This window comes from Rutilus rutilus, assembly GCF_951802725.1.
Source record: "Rutilus rutilus genome assembly, chromosome: 10".
In the NCBI taxonomy this organism is placed as follows: domain Eukaryota; kingdom Metazoa; phylum Chordata; class Actinopteri; order Cypriniformes; family Leuciscidae; genus Rutilus; species Rutilus rutilus.
This window is the reverse complement of record NC_140215.1, coordinates 22,696,923-22,722,720: the sequence shown is the minus strand read 5'-3', so window position 1 is coordinate 22,722,720 and position 25,798 is coordinate 22,696,923. Positions and strand designations below refer to the sequence as shown.

General features: G+C 38.3%; 1 protein-coding gene across 1 annotated transcript; it reads right to left on the bottom strand.

Annotated features, from left to right (window-relative positions):
• Positions 1–8,480: 8,480 nt before the first annotated feature.
• On the bottom strand, positions 8,481–25,597 carry wnt10a (wingless-type MMTV integration site family, member 10a). The gene is made up of 4 exons (XM_084422390.1): positions 25,135–25,597; positions 24,017–24,279; positions 20,979–21,352; positions 8,481–9,207 (listed from the first exon to the last, which is right to left on the bottom strand). The coding sequence occupies exons 1-4, from the start codon at positions 25,359–25,361 to the stop codon at positions 8,740–8,742; spliced, it is 1,332 nt and encodes a 443-aa protein (XP_084278516.1). The 5' UTR covers positions 25,362–25,597; the 3' UTR covers positions 8,481–8,739.
• Between the last annotated feature and the right edge of the window lie 201 nt (positions 25,598–25,798).

The window sequence follows — 25,798 nt, the reverse complement described above, 5'->3', positions numbered from 1 at the left end:
GCCATGCTGATGCGGCCTATTAAAATAATCATAAGGATCAAACTGTGATGTTAGCACAGATCAAGTATTTGTAAAGAAGCTGACAGAATGAGGTATGAAGCCTCTGGGGAAGAGGTGCATGCGGCGCAGATGTATGTATTAAATTATAGTGTGGAGTTTCCTTCCATAGGAATTTAATTCAATTACAGCTGGAGTGACTATACTGGGCTGAAATGGCTCAGAAATGGGTGCGTAAGTTATTGACTTATATTCCAAAGAAAAAGAGGCACCAAGAGAAGGAAAATGAAAAGAAACTTTTTTTTTTTTTTTTTAAAGAGCTTTTTGACTCTTTATTGGACTGACATGTGGAGTGAGCAATGTAAAAAACCAGGAGTGAAGCTGGAGTGGACTGAATACAACGTGGGGGAGGGAGTTTCTGAAAACATAACTTAATGGAGAAATGAGCAGCTATCTTAGAATTCGAGAAGCAATGCGGATTACGTAGATGCTCAAGCAGAAGTGGAACGGGGTACATGGAACAAAGCACAACTCTAGTCTTCGGGGTGTATTGAAGTGAGATATTACAATATAATCTTGATGTAAATGTCAGGACTTAAGACGATTAAGACTGCTGGTGTGTGTGAGTTCTCTTCTGATCACGCCATTGAGGCTCAATCGGTGCTGACTGTGGCTTATCTTAGAGCTCATCCACCAAACCTGAACTCTTCTAATCACCTTCAACTGGATCAAGTTCTTGTATTTGCTAGTCACTTGCCACCTAGACACTGGTGACTAGGCACATAATTACAGCTATTATTATCATTATTATTGGTGTATTTTATGTTTTACCTAAAGTCCAGATATACCATTAGTCTTATAAGTGGTTTCCTGCACCAAAAACATTAGGTAGCTGCTATTTGCACTAAGCGTAACTAGCAATAAATGCTATTTAAACTAAGAGCAAATAGCAGTATTTTCTTTACTCTACGTTTAAATAGTTAGATGCTATTTAAAAATAGTGAAGATACTGATATTTGAGATATGTATTTGATTCTATTTATTAAAATCATAAATGGATGCTGCTTTTTCGGGACATTATTTTTACTTGACATTGCCTCCCCTACACCTACTCTTAGCCCTACCCGTTAAACACCTTATTCCCACTATTCCACTTTTTGAATATTTTCTTAATTTTTATGTTAAATAAACGCTACTCTAAGCTGATATGAGATAGGAAAAGGCAGAAGATTGAGTTCGGTAAAAGGCAGATTCGAACTTTGGTCGGTTGCATCAAAAGCTGATACCACCCACCTTACTCTCCACGCCACTGATTGTATTATCAGTGGGATTTTTTAACTGGCTAAATCAGTTAATAGTGGATGGAGTTAGTGTAAATAGCCTCTGCCAACAAGGCGACTTTTTTTTTTCCTCATTCTCATAGTTCATTTTCATTGATCCTGATAATAAATCAAATATATGAAAAGAATAAATCCCTTTTCAGCTTTGTTTTTGATGGAATGTCATCAACTATTGCACTCACTGCATTTCAGAAGAGCAAGGAAAATCCTGTTTTCCTTGAAATGTCCTATCTATGTAAAAAGCAAACGTTGAATAAATTGGAATAAATCCATTGTAAAAAAAAAAAAAAAAAAATCAATAATTACAAGATAATAAGCAATTTCACTTAAGATTACAGTTGATTGGTGGACGAAAAGGCAAACTGTTATCAAAATTTAAATGATCCATAGTTTGTTCTTCTTGCTGTTGCTTTCTGTTTTCATCATGACCTTTCTAGTGTGTGGAGAATTCCCTGCTTTCTGTCTTGCTATCTAGCTGTGCGTCATGCTCTAATCCTTGTGAGGCCTATTGCAAATCAAAGGACCTTCTCTGTGATTGAACCAAAAGAATGTTTTTGCCTTTGTTTGTGGTTTCAGTGTTTTACAGATTTCCAAAATCTTTGGATGCCATCAGAGAGCTGAGGAATCTTTACTGGCATTAAGATGTACTCTGCGACACTGAGATCAGTTGAAAAATGAAAGAATATACTGATGACAAATATCAAATATTGTTGAGAACTGAATGAGCGTATAATAGACCAAAACTGGATAGTAGTGGGGTGGGTGTGCTATACAATAAGGAAAAATCTTAAACAAGCTCAATCCTGCCTGTTCATTTTGAATGCTCAGAAAATCACACGCATCACAGAACCACAGAATTTCAGGGGGCAGCTGTTGCATGCAGAGTCTGACGTTCAAACAAAGTGTGTTACCAAACATTATTACAATGCATGATAGAAAAAAAAAAAGAAAAAAAAAAAGATATTGATAAAAGAGGAATGTGGTTTATTTCCTCTGCATTATGACGTCAATATTTATTATAGACAAAGCAATAATCACATTGACAACAACATTAAAGGGAGACTGACATAAGAGTGACAACGATAAAGAAAAATCAAGTTTATAACACAGAAATGCACTCTTTTTATTCATGTTATAGTCTCATGGTTTTAAATGTCATGTGGTGCAACTTCTGGGTAAAACTTTACTTAAAGCCTTTATGTATAATGCATTATAAAGGTATTCGTAATGTACGTTATAATAAATGATATCTTATCATAAATAATTGTAACCAAAGTTAAAATGCATTATAATATTTGCAGATTCCTTTTTATATCTGGAATTGGTTGTTTGTCATGTGGTTTAATGCATTATACTCTCTAAAGCTAGGGGCATAACATAAGTATTATAATGTATTATGTGGCTACATATGACACCATACAATGTATTATAAGGTGCATTAAAAGGCACAATTAATGCATTAAAATACTTTTATAAAAAAAAAAAATATATATATATATATATATAGCTCACCAAAATTGGACAGTTGAAGACTGGAAAAATGTTGCCTGGTCTGATGAGTCTCGATTTCTGTTGAGACATTCAGATGGTAGAGTCAGAATTTGGCGTAAACAGAATGAGAACATGGATCCATCATGCCTTGTTACCACTGTGCAGGCTGGTGGTGGTGGTGTAATGGTGTGGGGGATGTTTTCTTGGCACACTTTAGGCCCCTTAGTGCCAATTGGGCATCGTTTAAATGCCACGGCCTACCTGAGCATTGTTTCTGACCATGTCCATCCCTTTATGACCACCATGTACCCATCCTCTGATGGCTACTTCCAGCAGGATAATGCACCATGTCACAAAGCTCGAATCATTTCAAACTGGTTTCTTGAACATGACAATGAGTTCACTGTACTAAAATGGCCCCCACAGTCACCAGATCTCAACCCAATAGAGCATCTTTGGGATGTGGTGGAACGGGAGCTTCGTGCCCTGGATGTGCATCCCACAAATCTCCATCAACTGCAAGATGCTATCCTATCAATATGGGCCAACATTTCTAAAGAATGCTTTCAGCACCTTGTTGAATCAATGCCACGTAGAATTAAGGCAGTTCTGAAGGCGAAAGGGGGTCAAACACAGTATTAGTATGGTGTTCCTAATAATCCTTTAGGTGAGTGCATTTCTTATTAGCAATGTTTTTGTGGAAATATTTGTAGTAGTCTATTACTATAATATTATAGACAAACTACTTAACTGTTATCTTAATTATGATTACAGATTTTTAAAGAGCTGGATATTGGCTTCCAAGCTTCAAAGCTCATGTTACAAAGTGTTATTGCCATATTTCTTTTTAAATTCCCCAGCTGAAGGACTGATGAACTGCAGGTTAACCACCACCCAGGGCCTATTAGCACTGCACGTTCCTCTACCTGCATATGATCTTTTCATGCTGAATTCCTCGTGTATCTGCAAACCAATACCTGCTCAAACATTCATGTGTGGTCTCTGAACATGTAGGGAGGTCAAAGTTCACCTGTGTTTGCAAACAGATAATTAAATGAGCCTTCGACTCTCAAGATCATAATTCCTTTAGCATGGTCTAACAACCATGGCCAAATGGTGTACAGGTTTCAATACACACGACATGGTCTCTGCCTCTCGCATGTCATGCTTTTGATTCAGCTAAGAAAATAATAATGACTTATCTCTGGCTGCAATAAAAACTGTGTCATTCTGAGCTTTGCGTGGTGTGTACAGTCTCTCTGTCTGTTCTGTCCTGTGCTTGTAGAGACTGGCCCATCACATCAGCTTGACGTGATCCACCCTTGGGGAAAAACGCAGAACATTTATTTCACATCAGGCATTGGCACTCAGGTGCTTGTTTTCCATCGGCTGCTTTCCCCAGCTGGCCTCTTTTTTTTACTCTTTTCAAACTTCTGTACATGTCCCCGAGTGTCAACTTCCTGAACACACTGATCGACACCACAGAAAACAATGTTTTACTGACAGATATATAACACACAGTATGCAAATTAGCTCGTTCTTTGAAGTCACATGAGATGTGTGCCAAGAACCTGACTCTCGGTGCAAATACAGTAAATACAGTACCATAAATCATGTTTTTCAAGTTCAAGGTGAAACTCAAATATAAAACACCAGAGTGAAGAATTTTGTTTTGCCTGTAACATATCAATGCAACAATGTTTGATTTCGTCTAATACTTGTGCATATTTTTTGTAAACAAAATAAATTGTGCACGTAGTCATATGACATCGATATTAAAAGGCAGGGATCAAACTGACGTCATTAGTGTTCTTATGTTGCCATCCAATGTGAACAAAATGCAGATGCTTATTGGAATCAACAGCATATTCTCATAAAGTCTCTGTTGCTGCAGAACTGTTTATGTTTAGCCTTTATGTTCTGTTTGAGGTCTAAGAGCCTAGATGGATGGATGGATGGATGGATGGATGGATGGATGGATGGATGGATGGATGGATGGATGGATGGATGGATGAAAAGACAAATACAACTATAGACAGATGGAAAGATAGCAAGATAGAATTGTACAAAGATGGAATGATATAGATGGAATGATAGAAAGATAGAACAATGGATGATGGATGGATGATGGATTGTTGGAAAGACATACAACTATAGATACAGTAGATGAAAAGTTAGCAAGATAGAATGGTACAAAGATGGATGGATGGATGGATGGATGGATGGATGGATGGATGGATGGATGGATGGATGGATGGATGGATGGATGGATGGATGGATGGATGGATGGATGGATGGATGGATGGATGGATGGATGGATGGATGGATGGATGGATGGATGGATGGATGGATGGATGGATGGATGGATAGATAGATAGATAGATAGATAGATAGATAGATAGATAGATAGATAGATAGATAGATAGATAGATAGATAGATAGATAGATAGATAGATAGGTGGATGGAGATAGATTCTACATACAACAATAGTAGATTTAACATAACCAGACGTCTAATTTAAAATGTATGTTTTTAATGTAAATACTTTGGTCAGTTCAAGAATAATCTATGCAATTTTATATTATTTATTTAAGAATTAAAAAAGCAGTTTCATATATCCTTGTATTGTTCAACTGGTCGAGGTTGATATAGGATTTAAAAAGTAATTAATAATAAGTAATACAATACTTTTTAGAGAGGGAGTAATTAGTAAGTAATTACACTGTTAAAGATGCAATTAGTAGCTAGTAATTCATTACTTTTCTTTAGAGTAACCTACCCAACACTGATGACAATTAATGATTATAAGGGTTACTTGCCTAATTTATGTTGCAACATGTTTATATAAAGGCAGAGATGATCAGTTTTGCTACTCTATAAATGGTTGTCGACTGACTGAAGCCCTGAGGGCGTCTCTCTGCAGGCTGCAACAATGTGCGTGTCCTCACTCTTCATGCGGTTTGCTATGGAAAAATAGTTTACTTTTGCCAGAGAATAGAAAATAAAATTCTCCTGCTTTCCATAAATTAAAAGATATATGCATGATACAAAATATTGGTCTGCATGATGACCACCACATCAGTTCTGTGTAATGCGTGCTTTTCTTCCTTCCTCATGCACATGCAAAACAGGTCGAATGTGAAAGCTGGCAGGTATGCAGGAATGTCAACATAACTCGTCATCCTCTTCTATAATTAAGTTCTTTATTGTTTTACAAATATTAAGTTATCCACAAAATAAAATAACTTATATATTCAAACTTAAAAAAATTATACCATTTAAAATTATACCATTTAAAATAAAAATGCATATTATCGCGTTCACCCCGCACAGTATTTCATGTCAGTCATTTCTCCAGGATAATTGGTCTAAATGTGCAAACAATCAAATTGAATTAAACGTTAACCAGAACTCAGTTAACTGAAAACTCAATATTCAACTGACTCAATATTATTTTTACAAATGCATTATTTGATGTTTTGGCATATATTTTAACATGAGAAAAAAATCACACAAATAAATAAATACAACAACAAAGCAAAACAGAAGAACAGAACAAAATTAGAAGATTAAAATACACACAAAAGGAATGATTCTTCTTTCATTTTGGGACAAATTCTAAAATTACTAAATGAAAAATTGGTTGGAGTTCCCTTTGAAATGTATTGCGCAATTATGAGTAGTTTTCAGATACCAAGATTTTAATCTTGAAGATGGTTTAGATGGGCAAAAGTGTTCAAAAGCTTATTCTATGTATAGTTATTATTGATCAAAATGATGGTTTTCGCAGAAACTTCATGATTCAATGAAAAAAAAAAAAAACCTGAAACTTAGAAGTTTCTTACACTGGCCATGAACAGTTATTTTCATAAAATATCACTAGATATTTTACTACTTTATGTAAGACAATGTAAAGATGCTAAAACAACTTATGTCTGAACAGTTGTGTTACCAAAGAATGAGTTGGCAGAAATTGATATATATCATATATATTATTTATATAAAGTTTGGTGAGTTCAGGGGGCCTATAGCTACCACATTATGGGTGTGGTGATCAGGATGTGATTATACATTTGTCTAAATATCTACTGACTGACATTAAAAGCTCTGATGAATATGTTCCTGTTACAGTGAACAGAGGCACAGCCAATAGTTTGCAGGGAAACGTCATACACACAAGCATCTGTAGAGGTCCAGCTTCTTTCATTCATTTAGACTCCTCAGATCATTTTTATGATGTCTTTTTCATGCTTTTTTGTCCATATCCATGTAGTGTCGTCCTTTCTACTGGTCTCCAGGACTGATCCACAGCTTGCACATGAGTGCAATCCATTCATCTGACTGTGCTTAAGTGTCCCTTGACAAGGCAAACAAGCCTTTGAAGACCACTTTTACCAGCATTAAAGTGGTTATATGTACAATCACTGGAAGACATGCTGGCCTTTTTGAATTGATATTAACTGGTATATGATACCGGTTTTATACTCAGAGTTTATTTGCTAAACTCTTCTGACAAATGGCTCTGTGCAAAGGTATATGAAACATCATGGATGTACTATATATATATATATATATATATATACACACTCCTGGGCAAAAAAAAAAAAAAAAAAAAAAAAACAGCCAAGCCCAAAATGGCTAAATATCAAGTTTTATAATTGTCTCAACAACAAAAGATTGGTCAGGAAATTAGCTAAATTTAAGTAAATGCACTACTTAAAAAGCCATTTCATGTCTCTGAAAAACATCAAAGACAGAATGAAGTTTTTTGGCAGAATATGGGAAGTTGTGTGTGTGTGAAGTGATGAATCACAATGAAACACGAGTTGCATGGTGATGCTCCAGAACGGAGTCTTCTAATATCTGGTGATGAATATAATAATAAATGCATCTCTACCACAGTGAAGTATATGGAGGAAGATGTCATTGTGTGGGGAGACTTTTTAGCTGCTGGGATTAATGAGCTACTTTACAGTGAAAAGTCATTTAATGCTTTGGAGTACAGGAAAATATTGCAGAATAGCATATTTCCCACAAATGAAAAATTGTTAGAGGGATGATCAGATGTAATTTCTCAACAAGACAATGCTCTTGCCCAAACTGCAAAGAAGTGGCTTGAGAACAAGTACAACAGGCTCATGTTTTTTTGGCCTGGTCAGAGTCCAGATTTGAACCCTATAGTGAATACTTGGTCTCACATTAAACTCAAATGAACTGGGATACATTTTTCAACCACTCATGAACTGTTTGAAGCCATTAACATTGAGTGGAACAACACTCACTCTTCTTCCTGTAAAAAGCTGTCTGCAAGTTGGGGAAGGCTATTCTGTGCTAAGTTACTTTATCTACAGTATTTGTGCAATTCTTGCTGAAATTATGTGATAATTTCCTGACCAGTGACTTGTGATTAAAATGATTAAGACCATTAAAAGACTACTAGAATACCACTTTTTGCTAAGGAGTGTGTATATATATACATATACTGTACACATATTTCTCTTCTTTAAGTACCGGAATCCCATGCGGCTGCTTGGTGCTATATTACAGGACTACGCGCGCCACTGATTTCTTTAAAAACCAAACTAAAACGAACACAACGCCGTGTCGATGAGTGTTCTGTTGGCAATATACTCCACAATATATTCATATTCGTAATTTATTTAAATTAAAAAATACTTTCTGAAATTATATGCAGTGCAAGTCCAAAAAATCAGTCTGAAATCTTGTGCTTGGACCCATGCAGTGTGCAAACATGTGCACACTTCTCTAGCACACAATTCATCTCAGTCCGCTTTTTGTGCTTTCCATTCGAATCATGGAAATGGCAGTCCATTGCAAAAGGGAGGGATTTCTTAGTCTTTCCCTATGTTTAATGTCTGTTTTTGTACATTTAGTAGACGATCGCTCATTTCATTTGCAGACGCTGACCCACTCTGTTATCCTGCACTCCTCGCACACCACGTAACAGCACCAGTGGAACTTACAATTGCAGCGTTCGCTGCGAGTCTGCTGTAAGATGTTGTGTCCCCGTCCACAGCACAGGCTCTCACAGTTGTCCATGCCCTGGCTGGTCTTGTTACAGATCCGGCCCTGCGTCCCAGCAGAGTCCGAGCCGAGGTCCCTCTCGCAGAAATCTGGAGACTTCTCAAAGTAGACCAGATCGTTCACGTTGGCTCTTCGTCGGTGGGTGGGGTGGGCGTGCTCCACCTGTCCTGTGTTTCTGTTGTGGGCTTTGATTAGCGTGGCGATGTTGAAGCGTTCTTTCAGCAGCGAGCCCACCGTTCTGAACTCTGGAGTCACCTGCCAGCAGGTCTTCAGCTGACAGCTTCCTGATGTACCGTGGCATTTGCATTTCCTCCTCATGTGGTCCACCACAACCTGCACACAAGCAAAACAGACGAGGAAGAGTTAATATCTGGAAACCACAGCACATCTGGACCATAGCTGGCAATCTAGACCTTGCAATGCTATGAGTAAAGCTACAATAAAGTGAAAAATTATCTGATATTTTATTAGATGAATCACTGATTTGTGATGAATGGAACATTATACAAAAGATATATGAATAAGTGGGTCAATTAAGAGGGTCTACACTAAGGACAATTATTTAAAAAAAAAATGTATGCAAAAAGTTAAAAGTATTTTTTATATTTATTTTGCTTTTCATTACGGAACCGTTGATAATGGACAATATTTCACCAAAAAAATAAATAAAAAATGTATAAACTTTTATTTATAAAATCAGGAAAGTTTTACCACCCTGATGTTTGGGATTTTATCCTACTCCAAATAATATCTAAATACATTTTAATTCAGAAATTTAAAACATTACCTGTTTAAACTTGGTATTATGATGTGTTTTGGTTGATCGGATCACAAGTGGAAGAGGGAGACACATACCCGTTTACACCTGGTGTTTTAATCCATATTTTTTGTCCACTTTCAACCACTTCTGTCCTGATTTCTTCGAGGGGAGTTTTTTTTTTTTTCGTGTGCTGTTCGAACGAATGTGATTTCGACTACCTCTGGAAGTGGTCAAAAGTGGACAAGCTCAAAATGTTTTAGACCCCGTTTACTTTACACCTGTATTTAGCATCGTCCACTTGTGGTCCGATCGACCAAAACACATCTTATTACCAGGAGTAAACAGGGCCATAAAAGAGGCGTATTCAATTCATTGTACAGTATTACTGTAGTAATACAGTAGTACAATGAGTTGTATTTTTATGCATTTTTGAGCAAAAAATTATGTTATTAACAGATTTATTCAGTCTAGTATTTCTAATGAACATTTCTGTGTGGTAATGAGTTCCACTACACGACATGTCAGAGACTGGTTGGAGATGAAGATGCCCTATTCACAAGTTCAGACCTCCCATTCTCTCAACAATGCACTCGTCTGTCATCCCCAGCTATAAACTTTTAGATCCAATTACCAAGAGGAAGAGGGGCCACCCTCACTACTGACAGATGCCCCAGCATCCACCCACATCAACAACACAAGCACAAACATTAAGGCTTAGCAATCCCACATTTCACACTGTCTCAGGCTTCCAATAGCACTCAGCACGGGACAAAACACAGTTTGAACATCTTTAGAGATAAGTCGAGTTTTGTCTGTCAAAACTCAACGGATTAGGTTTCACTGTACAAGATGAAGCTGTGCTATTTCATGTCACTCAGCCATGGTTTGTGATTTTTCTTCTGTCTTTCCCCTCCTATGAAGTGGCGTATATATAGAGAGAGAATTTCTTTCAGTTTTTGAGATGACTCAAAACATCTTTACAATCCTCCAGGGCCGCAGTCTGCTAAAACTGATTTTTTTTTTTAAGACAACTGTTGCCGTTCACCTCAAGTTGCAGGTCGGTTTCAGCAGTTGTCAAAAGCAGACATCTCCCATCCCTGAAGACTGTGAATTCTCCAGGCTATGTGGTTTGCATGCCGGTGGTTTCTATTTCAAGCTCTTAGCCACCATAGGTGTGCATGCAAATGGAGCAGGTTGGTTTTATATGAATGGGCACACACAGTAGAGAGACAGATATGAAACAGATACATTATTGAGGCCAAAGATAACAACCATCAATCACAACAATACACCCACAATGGCAAATCAGGTACTACAAAACCATTTTCGCTCAACATAGACACAAAAAATTCAGGCTGATCTCTAGAGGTAAACATCTCAGTGGTACTCAAATTAACCCTTAGTGATGGGAAAACAAGGATTTACCCTTTCCGGCACCAGTATTTTCATGGTCGGGATCGTTTCGAGAGCCTGCAGCCTTCCAAAAGGAAGCCAAATCAGTCTCCTGAGGGCCGATGCAATGCGGGTACAGACAAATAAAGATATTCAAATCCTTTCACTTTGAGTGCCGAGGGCCTGACGGAAATTTAAATGTCTCACCTCCAGCAGTTTAGTAAGTGGACCTGCCTGCTCTTGCCATGTGCAGCCCATGATGAGGGAGCTACAGGGAAGAGATGGAAGATCGCAGAGTCTGATTGCTCTTCTTCCCGTTCGGCCTGGACTAGGCACCTAAGGGCAGGAGTGGCGTAGCAGCGGAGGAAGCGAGGAAGAGACAGGAAGTGCTCTTGGAAGCTGCCGCCCTGCTTAAGTCACAACAGGATAATCTATCGGGTGTGTGGAGAGGTGGAGCGTCTGACTGAAGCCTGGCAGGCTGTCTAGCCCAAGGAGCTACCGATGAAGAGTAGCTCATTCCTCTGTCTGCCATGAACAGATTAACATCCTTAAAGCGAAGCCTGTCAAGACTCTGCGTTGCCCTGCTGGCACAGAATGAGAGTCGTGAAACAATGGGCTTTACCGGCAGATTTGTTTTATTCAGTGTATCCTACAATTTATATAGGCATACAGCACTTTAGCCAAGGAACATACATTTACAGTGCAACCACATGTAATCGCGGGATGTTCTGGAAATCTAAAGAGTGTCAGCACCTAACAAACCTAAAGGCATATTTCATCCTTGAAAAAAGCTAATCTTTCTGTCTGACATGTCTTTGGCAAGAGCAGAAGTGCAGTGGAAGAAGTGTTGCAGTTATTCATCAGCATTTGATGTGTACAGCAACATGTGCTGCTCCAAAAGCTACAGTAACACAGCAGAAGCCACTATAAATGGCTCTGCAAGCAAAACATATTAGGGCCTATAAATTTGCACATTTTCTTTTCCGACATGCTGTGGATGTGGATGTTTTGAAGGGTGTGCTGTAATTTCATTGGTGCAGAGCAAATTGAGAGCCACATCTGGGCCACTTTAATTGAAGAAAAAGTGAGACAGGCTTGCCCATAAACTGGCACCAGACTGAGATCAAGTAAAACACATTGGTAGCACATTTGGACGACATGCAGTATACAGCAAAACAGTTGTAAATGTGCAACCCCTCAAGTCAGACGCTTTCCCCTTCACACTAAACCAACAACATAAAACTAATATATATATAAAAAAAAAAAAAAAATCAATCAATCAATCAATCAAATATTGATACTAACTGAAGTCCTTCAAGAATACTATTAAAAACAACTGAGAAAGCATTTGCAACACATTTAGCTTTCCGGGTGTGCCATATTTCTGAGTGGAGAAAGTTATTATATTTTTCAGAAAGAAAAATTAATAATTTAATGATAAATCAGCTTGGTGAAATTAAAGATACTTTGTGACCAGTTGAATAAATGTAAAAATGCTTAAAATGCTAATTTGATTAGATTTATACTTAGGTTTTAATAAATAGAAAATTAATAACATTGTTGATGTAAAAATACCAAAAAGTATATATATATTTATTTATTTTTTTGTGTAATGTAATGTTTATTTAACCAGGAAAATGTGACAACATTAAGTGTAACTGGGACATGGATTTTGATTTGTAAAAAAAAAAATGAAGTGAGGATAATGACTCTTTTCAGTATGCCACTGATAAAAATGCATTAGTGCAATTCCAGAATTGCCATATGGCAACATGCCTGTCTTCCTTTCTTAAAAAGAGTTTGCACATGGCATTGTTCATATTCCTTCAATTTATTGTAAAACTATTCCAGATAAAGTTGATCTGTGAACAAAAACATCTAACGTATAAAAGATTTAGAAATCCAGATGTAGAAGAAATGAACAGAGAACAGCACAGTTTGTGGAGCACTGCAACAAGCACCCCATGTATGGGTGACCACGGGGAAATCTGTAGAGAAAATGAAACAACTGAAACTGCATTATAGATTTCTTCAAATGAAATGTAATTTCTTGTAATTTTCTGAAAAATCAAATGTTGACATTACATTGTAAATTGGGTCAGCTTTCATTTCATGATGTCTTTAACACTAGTACACAAAACCAACATTGATGTCTAAAATATTTGCATGCCAGCCCAAAAAGCATCACCACAGACAGGTGATCATTTGTGGAGCACTTTGCTGTTCAGGGCACTGCAGTCGCAGTAAGACACTGTTAGGTATAAGCTGGAGAGTCCACTAAAGGTCTAGGACAAAATGATGACAGGGTGCCTGACAACATGATCCTCCATCTAATGGCTCTTGATGAATTGCTGAATGAGAATTGCTCGGTTCCTTTGATGTTTAGAGGAGGCGTTCCACCAAAAACCTCAATGTCCCGACACACATCTTCATTAAAGTCTCGGATAGATGCGTGACCAGACTGTGATGTATTCTGTCAATTAAACGTGTTTACATTTAAATCATGTGTGTGGTGCATATAGCAAAGAAATGTAGAGGAAATGTCACTAATACTAGGTCAAAACATTGTTCTTATAAACTGTGTTTCTGTACCGACTCCTGCCCTTTGCTTGCCTTGCTCTAAAAGTAGAAACGTTGCCTGGCTTTCCAACCGGTCTTCATTGAGTGGAAGGAGCTCCAATGAAAACATGCAAAAAATAATTTACAACCCCACTAGACGTTGCCATGTAATCGGCTACTACTGCAAACATAAAAACATGCCCTGTTCTTTTTGCCCCGCTGGTCCATATGATGTTGCCAGAAGTGGTGAATGGCAAATACTAAAACAATACAATTAAATTGATTCTCTTCATGCAGTTTCCTTTTTTTTTTTCTCTCTCTCTCTCTCTCTCTCTCTCTCTCTCTCTCTTTGTTGCCCTGGCCAGTGACAGACTGTTTAAAAGTTGTATTTGGGGAAGGAAGGGCGAATGTCTTTCTACTTCCCGCTGTGTTTGATGTCTAAAATCTTTTGCTAGCTTTAAACATCTGTTTCCAAATAGCCAGCAGCCACTAATTAGAGCTTTTAACAAGACTGAACGTCGTGAGAACCAGAGGGTGGGCATGAGGCGACATGTACATCCCAGTAAAGTCACTACATTCCTCGACAAGCGACTACCTTTCCCGGGGAGGGAGGTGGGGAGGTGAGCGAACGTTGGATCGCAAACCTTGCAAATAAAAAAATCTCTGTGATACAGAGCATGTCCCCACCTACCCGGGACCCCTACGTCACATCACCCATCTGCCAAAATTATGGGATCCAACTGCCAAAGACAATGGGCTAAGCAGAAAAAAAAAAAAAAATGTCATGAATTATGAATTTCTTATTTCTTATGGAGATCACATATCTTTTATCAAGAAAATTAGTTTAATTAAAGTTGGAAGATGAAGGATTTCTGATTTTTCTTTCTCATCTTGCTGACACTGACTCGAGAAAACCTGCCAACAGTAACATATTTCGGTAGCAGCACATTTTTTTCTGACAATCAGATTTGGATGCCAAATAGGCTTACTGGCAGAAGCAGAAGAAATATTCCTAAACAATGGCGTCTCTCTGTACATCACACCCTCGCTGGCAGCTTGATCAAACGCCACACCTCCTAATTGAGCTTCTCAGACAGAAATCCTGAACTTCCAGCATCCTTTATAGATCATCCAATGTAAATAACAATTAATCAGTTTAGAAAATGATAACAATATAGATCCTTTGAAGTGTCGTCTCTTGAGCTCTTGAGACCTCTTCAAATGGGTGGCTTTTGCCAATGAAGTCTACAATGATCATGATAATTACAACAATAAATCATGAAACTGTGACAGAATTCATCAATAACAAAGACTCTAGAAATATACCAAATTAACAGTCTCTAGAACAATGTGTCAAAGTGTATAGAGCGAGACACAAAATTGGACATGAGAATTATCAGAGGTATTTTAGATGGCAAACATAACTAAAAATCAAGTTTTTTTTTTTTTTTTTTTTTTTTTGCCATTTATGGTTCCATGAGTAAACTTTAACATTCATTATTTTTTCTTGGGAAAAAGATTCTTTTGATTTATTTAGTTCTTTAGATTCTTTAGAAGTGTTCTTCACACTAAGATAAAATTGTTCTTTTGAGAACGGTTTACTGAAAGGTACTTTGGCGAAGCTACAATTGTTCTTCTTTATGGCACTGTTGCAAAAAACCCTGTTTGGAACCTTTATTTTTAATAGTGTATCTGTTACTTTATTTAGGACTGACCAAATATGTTTTGTCTAAATAATCAAGGGAACCAGAAAACTGATGGAACGATACAGAGACAAATTGGAGAAGAGGAAGCAGCAAACAATGAACAATCTGCAACTCTGTCTGTGTGAACCTGCCAGTGATGGCCCATCGGAGCTTATCATGGTCATTTACACTTCAGTTCTGTACCGTCCTGATAAAGAGTGATAGCAGATTAATCCATGATGATATCTTGCCTCCCACAACTAGAACGCACAGCTGATGAGCTGCTGTTTATCGCAACACCAAAATAAGTTGGACAATATTGGAGTAACAAGCAATAGTGAAGCTCTTAAAGTCACTCTGTAGTCAATAATTTTATCCCTTAAAACTCATCTTTGATCACCAAAATGACATACATTATTTAAAAGTTTTTTTTCCTGTGAAAAAAATTCTTCATGCCTTAAAATAGCTTGAATGTAACTCTACACCCTTCCTTCAATTAGTATACGTGGATCCATTAAAATGCTAATTAGCCCCGCCTCCACTCACACCACAAGCTCAGAGACCCACTCGGCCAACTTACTGAGGTAAACGCTGCACAATGGTAGCGCTCTTTACAACGTTGGACACATAATGATGTTGTATTAACAAAGTTCGGGAGGAACACGTTCAAATGATCTATCCAATTATCATGTCATTCCAACCAGCAGTCAGCAATCAATCAGTAATCAACATGTCAACCCAATCAGCACGAGTGGAGGCATGACAGTCGACCCACCTATGTTCCTTGACAGTTTTCAGCATCCCTCTACCACCCAGTCTCCACACTCACCTGGTTACGTCCTATCCAGAAATACGGGGGGAGTACTCTGGGTTCGGGCCGAATTCCGAGCTCGGAGCCCAACCCTCGGACAGCACACCAAATACGCATACTACTTTACTCTGGTCAGTTATTAATATGTTTAGCCTTTTGCTTGACTATGTTATCAAACAGCTAATAATGTGTTGCTAATGTTACACAAACCATGTTCCCATTCACCGTATCAGAGTCAGGCAGCTGCCTTCTAACAATAATCAGAAACGCTTTGATAAGTGGAGAAAGGCATATAGTTGATCATAACATCGTATTATACATCATACACCCGCTATATTGCTAAATCTACCCGATTTTTCATATCAACAGAAAAATATACCGAGATATAGCCTGGCATCTCTCGAGACTCCCCTGCTAGTTCGCTGTTAATGATATGCTAAAGCCCGCCGGCACGTTGACGTGATTGGTTACAAGGTAGTTTGTGACGTCAGAAACACAAGCGATTTCAAACTGCGTTTTTGAGACTGTCTTTAGATCCCTGCAGTCTTAAAGAGAAAATACTCAGCAATGATGTTGACAATATGAGTTTCCACATGGTTTGTCTTAAAGCATATTAAAAACACCACATAGATATATAAACAACATTAAAAATGTAATTTTCACCACAGGAAGACTTTAAAATCGTGATAGTGATAAGAGTAATAATACATGTTAAGAGTTAGGGTTAGTCAATGTAGCTCAATCAGTAAGAGTACTAATGACCAGGGGCCAGTTGCACCAGCTGTGCGTAAGTTATAACTTAGCCTAGTTTTGACGTAAATGGACACTAAGTTACGACTTGCGCACTTCTAAATATTTTTGCGTTGCACCATTAAACTTAGTTGAAGCGTAACTCTACGTATAAACTAAATATTTACGGCAGCCTCCGATCAGGAGTAACGGATGGAATAAAATATCAAACAGACTGAACTGCATCAATAAGCTCTTCTTTTACCGGACAGACTTAAATTCTTTAGACATATATGATTATGCTGACATTTACACTCACTTACATTTTAAGAGAGAGAACATTATGTGAAAAGATTACTTTGTTGCGGCTATCTTTAACACGTACCCATCCTAAACAGCACGCCGCTGTGTGCATCGGTCCATGGTGTGCATGTCAAATATCAGTCATAATCAATAAACGTAATTTCTTATGTTTTTAGTATCAATATTTATTTATTGATCCTTATTCATTTCATTTCAAATACAGTTTCTGAATGTTATTTACATATAAAAACACTTATGCTATTCATGATCAAGTATCGTATTTAATGGAAACTTATTTTTACCGTTAGTAACGTGAGGCAAAAAAATGAAGGATAAACTGAAATTCAAAGCATTTCAACACAACATCTGCTCACGTATTTGAAGGCTGCTGTTGGATCATCGAGGCTAAACGTCATATTATGCGACTACGCATTACTTTACGGAGAGCTTACCATAGCTCACGACCTACTAGCTACGTTCTGCCTTACGAACAAATGGTGCAACGGAATAAAGTTCAGAGTTAGTTACAAACTAGCTAGTAGTTACTAAGCCTCTAGTGTGGACTTTACGTTCCAATTTAAGAAAGAACTTACGAACGGCTGGTGCAACCCTACCCAGGTTATGGGTTCAATTCCCAGGGAATGCATGAACTGGCAAAAATGTGAAAATCTGGTAAAAAAAAAAGCAATGTAAGTAGCTTTGGATTACCAAATCTGAAACCGCAGAAATAAGAGAAGTGGTAGATTATAGGGGCTTTTTCACTGAGTTATAGGAACTCATTTATTGGAACTAGCCACCCAAGGCTGTCCCCCAAGAACTACATTTTCCCCTAGGGCCATTTTCCTGGTTGCCTTCAGCGTAGGAACTCTGAAGTGACGTAAGCCAGCCGACAGCAATGCCATTTAAGTGCGGCATTCAACAACGTCAACTGGAGGATGGAGGACGCCGTGATCAGAGCTGTGTTTTTGTTGTGTGTCGTGGGTTTCGTGATAATTTAGATGGAATGTAGACATAAGTTATGCAATTGAAAAGTAGGGGTAAGAGACTAAATCTCTAACTTCCAGTACAACATATCATTGAAGCTAAGAAAAGAACACAACGCATGGACAAAGGGGCCATGTAAAAGCCGTTAACATTAGCTTTCTATATGTTTATGTCTTAACGTTTTTTTTTTACCACGTTCGTGAAGTTAGTTTGTGGAGTAAGTATATGTAAACTGTGTGTTTACACTGCTTTTTAAAAATGACAGGCGCCAGTGTTTTGTATGGCATGTGTTCGGCCAATCAACATACCCTTACATCACTGGTAGATCCTATTGTGCTGGTTTAGACCCAACTCTGAAGTAGCTAATTTAGTAACCCAAAAGGCATTCCTAAAATCATTCCCAGTTCCTGCAATGCGAACACGCCAAAAAGCCTCCACTTCCGCCAAAAGTTATAGGAACTATGAAAACGCCCCTTATATGAGTAGAAAAAAGCCACTTATATGTGTAGCAGTACACTTATAATCCAAAAGCAGGACCTCAGAGTTTTTTTTTTTTATAGTAAAGTTGAAAATAAGTTTAAGCAAAGTCTTAAATACTGACTAAAATGACAGGTGTTCTGAAGCAAGGCCAACAGTAATGTCAAACCAAAATGGCCTCAACCACTTAATCAGCCAACAGTGGGTCTGCAAGAGTAATGTGACAGTAGGGCATCACACCAAGCATGCAATATTTAATTCAATAAATTGTATTTTGATGATCAATTAATAACTAATATTTTAGTCAGCCAAAAACATGTAGTTGACTCACATGTGCACGCTCAAGTCAAATCTGAGGTTTACCAGTGATTCACTTGCTGTAAGACCAAGCTATTTAGCAAAATGGAGTAACTCATGTGATTTGAATTTATAATATTTAGAGGTATTTACAAAATAATCAGTAAAATGTAAGTCATGCATAACCGGATATTATGGGAATACACATTTAGAGCACAAGCACAAGCATAAGAAAACTGTCAACGCACCTGATACGCCACATTAAATTATACATTTATGAGCTTCTTTGAGGAATTTATATCAATGCAACAATAAAACAACTAACAGAGGTGGTGGAAGAACTGCATAACCCAAGCTGTCCACACAGCACACGTGCACTTTTTCCACCAGATCTGTTAATTGTTGCACTGTTGTAGTGATAACCCTTTGAAAACATGTAGCCCATTAATTTTTTTTTTTCAAATGCTTATTTACTCTTTCCCCACCACTGACAATATTTTCAGTCATTTATTACGACACAATGCTTCCTCGCCATTGACAGAATTTTCCGGCAATCCATGTTTTCACTGTGGTAGGGGGCACTATTATGGATCTACAATAAATGTCTCATGTATTCTACTTCCAAATTTCACTGTGATCATATAATTCCAAAACATTTTGTCTTGCAACTCTTAACTAGGTTAGGATACCCTTTCCAGATCTATTAAATAATTTAGGAACTGGAGTCTAACATTTATGAACAACTGGGCAACAACTGCTTGAGTGATCATAAATAAGGATATAGTACCAGGGAAAAGTTTTGAACAATTTTAAAGAAATTGTGATCTGCTTATTCTTAAATTACTGAAACTAGTTTTGTAGACAAATATATGATTTTCTTTACAGAAAAAAAAAAAGAAAAAGAAAAAGACAAGTTTTTGAGATGGATGATTTGGACCGAGAGTGAAGGGAAATCATGCGCTGTGTCCTGAGAACATCCTTCAAGATGGAAAGACATCTCGGGATGCTCCTCATAAAGTTGGTTGGGCAAATATAGACTGTGTAAAGCTGTCATCAAAGCAAAGAGTGAATCTAAAATTAAAGATGTTTTTGATATGTTTAACATTTTTAGTCACTGCATAATTCAATTTGTGTTATTACATATTTCTGATGACTTTGTGCTCTGTACTACAAACTTAAAATAAGTGACATTTTGCAATAGTGGTGTCCACTTGTTTTCCTTGTAAAACAAAAGTAATAACTAAAGACTCCCATCAGGCCCCATCAGTTCTTCACCTATTACATGTCCTGTTATTCCTCCCAGTGCTTTTAACTTAACTGCGCCACAGTGCTGCTAATCTACCACTTATTATCTAATTAGTCCAACACAGGCAAAAAGACAACACCTCGATCCCTTACATCACACATTGCCACCAGGAGGGACTCACTGATCAAAGGCAACACCAGGGAAGGCATATTTTGATAAAGCTTAAATGCCTTTTAAACATTCCCAAATCCAAAGATAACACGTTTCAGAGAAGCACATGTTTGCTTTTGCTCGAGTGGAGTTATTGCTCATTTAAGTGTTTTGCAGTTGGTAGGTGGTTCGGGGGGTGGACACTTGCGTGGAGATCGGAAAAGATTCATGAGTGCACCAAATTGAGCATAGACGGGGCACCGGCTCTTACGTTTACGCACAGGCAGGAGCCCAGGCAAAAAGTTCAACAAACCTCTCTCAATGCCAGGGTTCGCTTTTTTGAAAAAGCAACGATCACACGAGGCAGGGAACGCACAAACAAAAAAATGTTACGCTTGGCAAAACGGACAGGGATGAAGCTTTCAAGAGCACAGCTGCAACATGAGCGTCCCTTCATGTTTAACTGCCGCTCGGAGAAAATCTGTAGCTTCTAGGTACATCAAAAGGAGGAACTCAACCGCTATTGTCCCCTTTAGTACATGTGACACGGTTATAGTATCTCGGTAGAAAAGAAGCGCTCATCTTTGAACACCGCGTTTTAACGCACCTTAAAAGGGAGCGTAAGTCGATCCCCTTTGCAATCCAACACTGCTGATTCATTCAGGCTTAGTGTCACACATCACACACAGCCAACATAACGCCGTCTCTCACCTGCCTGCCAACTCTGTTGTTATGAAGTCTCATCCTGGAGTGAATGTCTCTGTACGTCTCACGGGAGTCCAAGAACTCCTTGGAGAAGCGTTCACCGAACTCCACGTTGGGGCTGCAGCCGCCCCATTCCCAGGAGTCCTGGGGACCGAGAGCGTCGGCGGGAAAGTGTTCCATCACGCCGTGCACCATTCCTTTACCCCGGTTGATGGCCTCAAGCTGCAGACGGTTGAGTTTGATCCTGAACGCCTCCTCGTCCCCTCTACGTTTCTCATCGCAGCCGCAGGCTTTCAGTTTGCCCATGGCGCAGGCGTTGGACACAGCGTGCACCACACCGGCCGCCGCAATAGCGTATGCAAATGCGCTTTCTCTGAAACCTGCCAAAGAGACAATACAAGGGATTATTCAGGCAAGCCTCACTCAAATGTTGTCCATCGCCCACTTTGCCCCTGTGGATTTGTTCTCTCTGTGCTTTGGGGAGGAGATCGCTATCGCCCTGATGCTTGACAGCAGTACCAGTATATTCCTCCACACAACAAGCAACCGAAAGACCTCACAGGACAAAGCACAACAAATCTAGTTAATGCAGTGCAGCGCTTAAGTATCCATGGCATGCACATGCAGGAACAATGGAAAAGGTGTGGAGGGCTCTGGTTAGTGTGGCTAAGCACAGACATGCTCATCTGTACACAGGCTCTGCGAAGAGCTCAAAAACGTGGCTACAATTAACCTGACTACCGTTAGCAGCCGTTTGATCTGCACTAATCACATGCCGCTCATCTGGATTTCAGCTCTCATCCACCACGCTTTTTATTGGAACAGAAGTGTGGCTGACTTTAATGCTTTCTGACAAGATTTAAGAAATTCCTCAGCAAAAACGTTCAAACACATGAGAGCCACATGTAGCAGTAGCACGTTATGTTGTTGTCCTTGTATAAGAATATTTAATTACAATGGGTTTTTTTTTCTCTCTCCAGGGTTTCCAGAGTAAAGAAGATGCTTCACCAGAGGTGCCTGCGTGTGCTATAGGCTTGTTGAACGCTAATGGTTTTAAACAATAATAAACGGAGGTCTCATAAAAGCAGACTCTCCTGAATCACTTTCAGGGACAGATGGGGAATTAAAGAAGGCCATGCTCAGAAACATGAAAGAGCCCACTAAAGGCTAAATAGTTTATAGTTCCTTCTGCTTGCTAAAATCAAAGGGCACTTCTTCAGTATGAAAAAAACTCTCTTAAGTATACATATAAAATTCCTGTTTTACCGTTAAGTCTCAAAAAAAGCCTGGTTACTGATCTAAAAGAATATAAAGTATATATTTAGACACACACTTATACATATATACACACATACTGTGTATATCTATCTATATCTATATATATCTATATCTATTTCTATATATATATATATATAAGTGCAGTCAAATCAATTAATCACAATTAATCGCATCTAACATAAAAGTTTGTTTACATAATATGTGTGTATATATATTAAATTTATATATTTCATGTCTCTCTCTGTGTGTGTGTGTGTGTGTCACTGTGTCTGTACATATACACATATATATAAAGCATATATGTATATAAATATATGCTTGCGTGTGTGTATGCACAGTATATACACACACAGACACACACACATAGACATATATACAATATATACATTTTATATTATATATACACTCATCTTTTTAATTTTTAAATAAATAATTTAAAACAATGGAAAACAAGACTTAATCAGTCTGGTCAAAGATCTGAAATAAACTCTAGAAGACACAGATTATGTGTCAAGCCCCCAACAATTTTTTTTAAAGTTTATTATTTCTGCATTATTGACTGTCTGCATTCACATGCATTTGTGTGACCACTAAAGACCTTTGGTTTATTGTAAATTATCCTTCAAGAGAAACAGAAATTTCCAAGTTTGAACAAGTTTTAAACCGGCCATGACCCCATGTCTACCACTTAAAAAGCGTGTTTAATGCAGATTGGGGCTTGTCTTATTAGGCATGTGAATGCAGCCTCGCCTCACCGCCATGTCCTGTTTTGTCCATCTTTGGCGATTACAAATGACTAATGAGCCTTTAAGACTTAAATCAGGTGTGAAACAGTCAGTGTCAGGAATTCGCTGTGTTTTCCAAAAATGCTTGCTGATGGCAGAGCTGCCCTTGGGGCTCGGAGCAAAGATCTGAGATAGCTGAACGATGTTCAATTGATCATTTCAAAATACACAGGAGCTCACACCTATTAACCCACCCACCCACAGTGACATACACACTCACACAGAGGAGACCTGAATGCTGAAACACACACACACACACACACACACACACACACACACACACACAAACACGAAACCAGCCGGTGCTGCTTTTTTGTTCGTGCAATCCTCTCATGATTCTATGGGGGGCAAACGGCACTTAGGCGCAGCCAGAAGACACGGACATGGAAATGCTGTTTTAGATTTCCTTCCAAGCCAATGAAAGACCTGGAACAAATCAATCTAACAAATAATTTAAAGTGAGAGGCACGCCCGGCTGCGCTGATGGTGGAGGAAGTGGGAAAATGAATTAAAGATTGAAGGAAACTGTCACTTTGGGTTATAGAAACTAACTAAACAGGTTTATGCTTTTGCCACTGAGGGTTGGGAAAATGCTGAAAGCAAATTCACAGCACTTGCACTGGCACAAAGTAAAAGCATTAGCTGGCCAGGGAAGCCCCCCTTGCAGGATATTTACATTCACTTTTTTAGTGATATATGCCTATAGAGTTTTCCTACTATCACACATTTATGTGTGTTAGCAATGTACAAACGGGGATGTATTTACCAATATGGGGCAGTGTAGCTTACCAAACCAGTTTAGATGCAATTACTTAAATATGAATACCAACATTACTTTGAAATTCTGTTTTTGTATACTTTTACACCATGGTCCCAAGAAAAGCACAGACCAAACCAGATTTTCCCAAAACTTCTCCCGAAATGTTGACAAACTGAAGAAGTCACTAGTTCCACATAGTTTAGGTTTATTTTGTTGCTTACCCCTGCTGAAGACAATACTCTCATAGGGGATCTTGTTCCTGGTCTCCAGACTTGAGCAGTTCCAGCGGTGTCCTCTGAACTGATGCTGGCACTCATGGATGGCGATCTGAATGCCTTGTATGGCAGAGGCCGTCACATCTGGATGTCTCATACACACGTCCAGCTGTTTCTTTGTCAGGCCGGGCAGGGTCAAACACACCGTGTTGGCATTGAGAATGGGGTCAAAGGGGATCTTTAGTCCCAGGATTTCATTTGAATCTGCCCTAGAAGAGAGAACGAAACCTTATCAAGTATCCAAATACATCTGCTCAAAAAATATGATTAAAGAGGTAATAATAAATAAATACTCTGTTTATGAGTTCTTTTGCATTTTGTACGTGTTTATTATATAAAAAGATCCCATGGGTCATACAAAACTGCTGTGTCACACATTAGAGTGACATTGAGCCACTGTGGAGCCCAATGCTCATGACTAATACAAAATACACCATGTGCTGGAAATAGATACTATATACATGCAGAAAATATGGCATCAAAGGAGGATGATTTGAGATTACTTGTCAAAATATCAGATGCAACAACAGTACATTAAAGAAAAGTTATGTGAAACTTAACTTAGCGTATTAACTAACTAATGCAATGCAAATTACCAGTACAATATAATATTATACAAACTATATTATACATTATTTATACACTATTATATTATACATATAGCCTATTATACTAAATTATACAACTAAACTGCAAATAAACTACTGTATAACTGATATTAAATGAAGACATTTTTTATTAGCAAAATATTTAAATCTATCAATCAAAAGTGAACCAAATAGCCCACCTCAGCACTTTGTGACAAGTACTTTAGTTACATTATAAAAGAGTAAAATAAAACTTCACTTTGTACTACTTTTCTCAAAGATGTTAGAAACAAAACAAAAAATCGGATGTGCAAAACTTCTTGTTTTGAAAGTTTTATGAAGCACGTAAGAACAGAATATCATGGCAATTTATTTAGTGTATGTTTGTGAGCAAACGTTTACAGTAAATAGAGATTCACGCGCAGAAGCGAATAAATTCGTTTCAATTTTACTCGAAACAACTGAGAAAGTCCTTACCTTTGAACTAAAAGCGACGCCAAAGCCAAAGAACAGAAGAGTCGAAATAAAAAGTAATCCATGCTGCTGCTGCTCTTCTGCAAAACTCTCTCACAACAACTCTTCTGCTTGAGGAGAAGATCCGTGCAATACGCGCACAGCTTTCCAGCGATCAGCTTCAGATCGTCCAAATCTGACGAAAAATCAAATGATGCTGGAGAGTGCCAAGCGATGTCGTGACACCTCATTCATGAAACCACTTTACAACTTTTCTGCTGGTGCTTTCTGTTGAAAGAATGAATGAATGAACATGTGAGCTGACGCTGTGAGGATCCGCTGAGATATCATCTGACACAAGACACTCATGTATATACATCAGTACTCAGACTGAGCAATCTACTGTCTTCAGGACTTCTGATGTTTGCCTTATCTTGATGGCACTCAGACTACTCCACTTAACTCTCTGCCAGCCCACCTCTACGTCAGCACACTCTCACACACACACACACACACACACACACACACACACACACACACACACACACACACACACACACACACACACACACACACACACACACGCACGCACGCACGCACACACACACACACACACAGAGCACACTGCCATAGAGGACAAGTGCCTCATTAGACAAATCCAGATTGAACCGATAAACAGGGAAGTTAG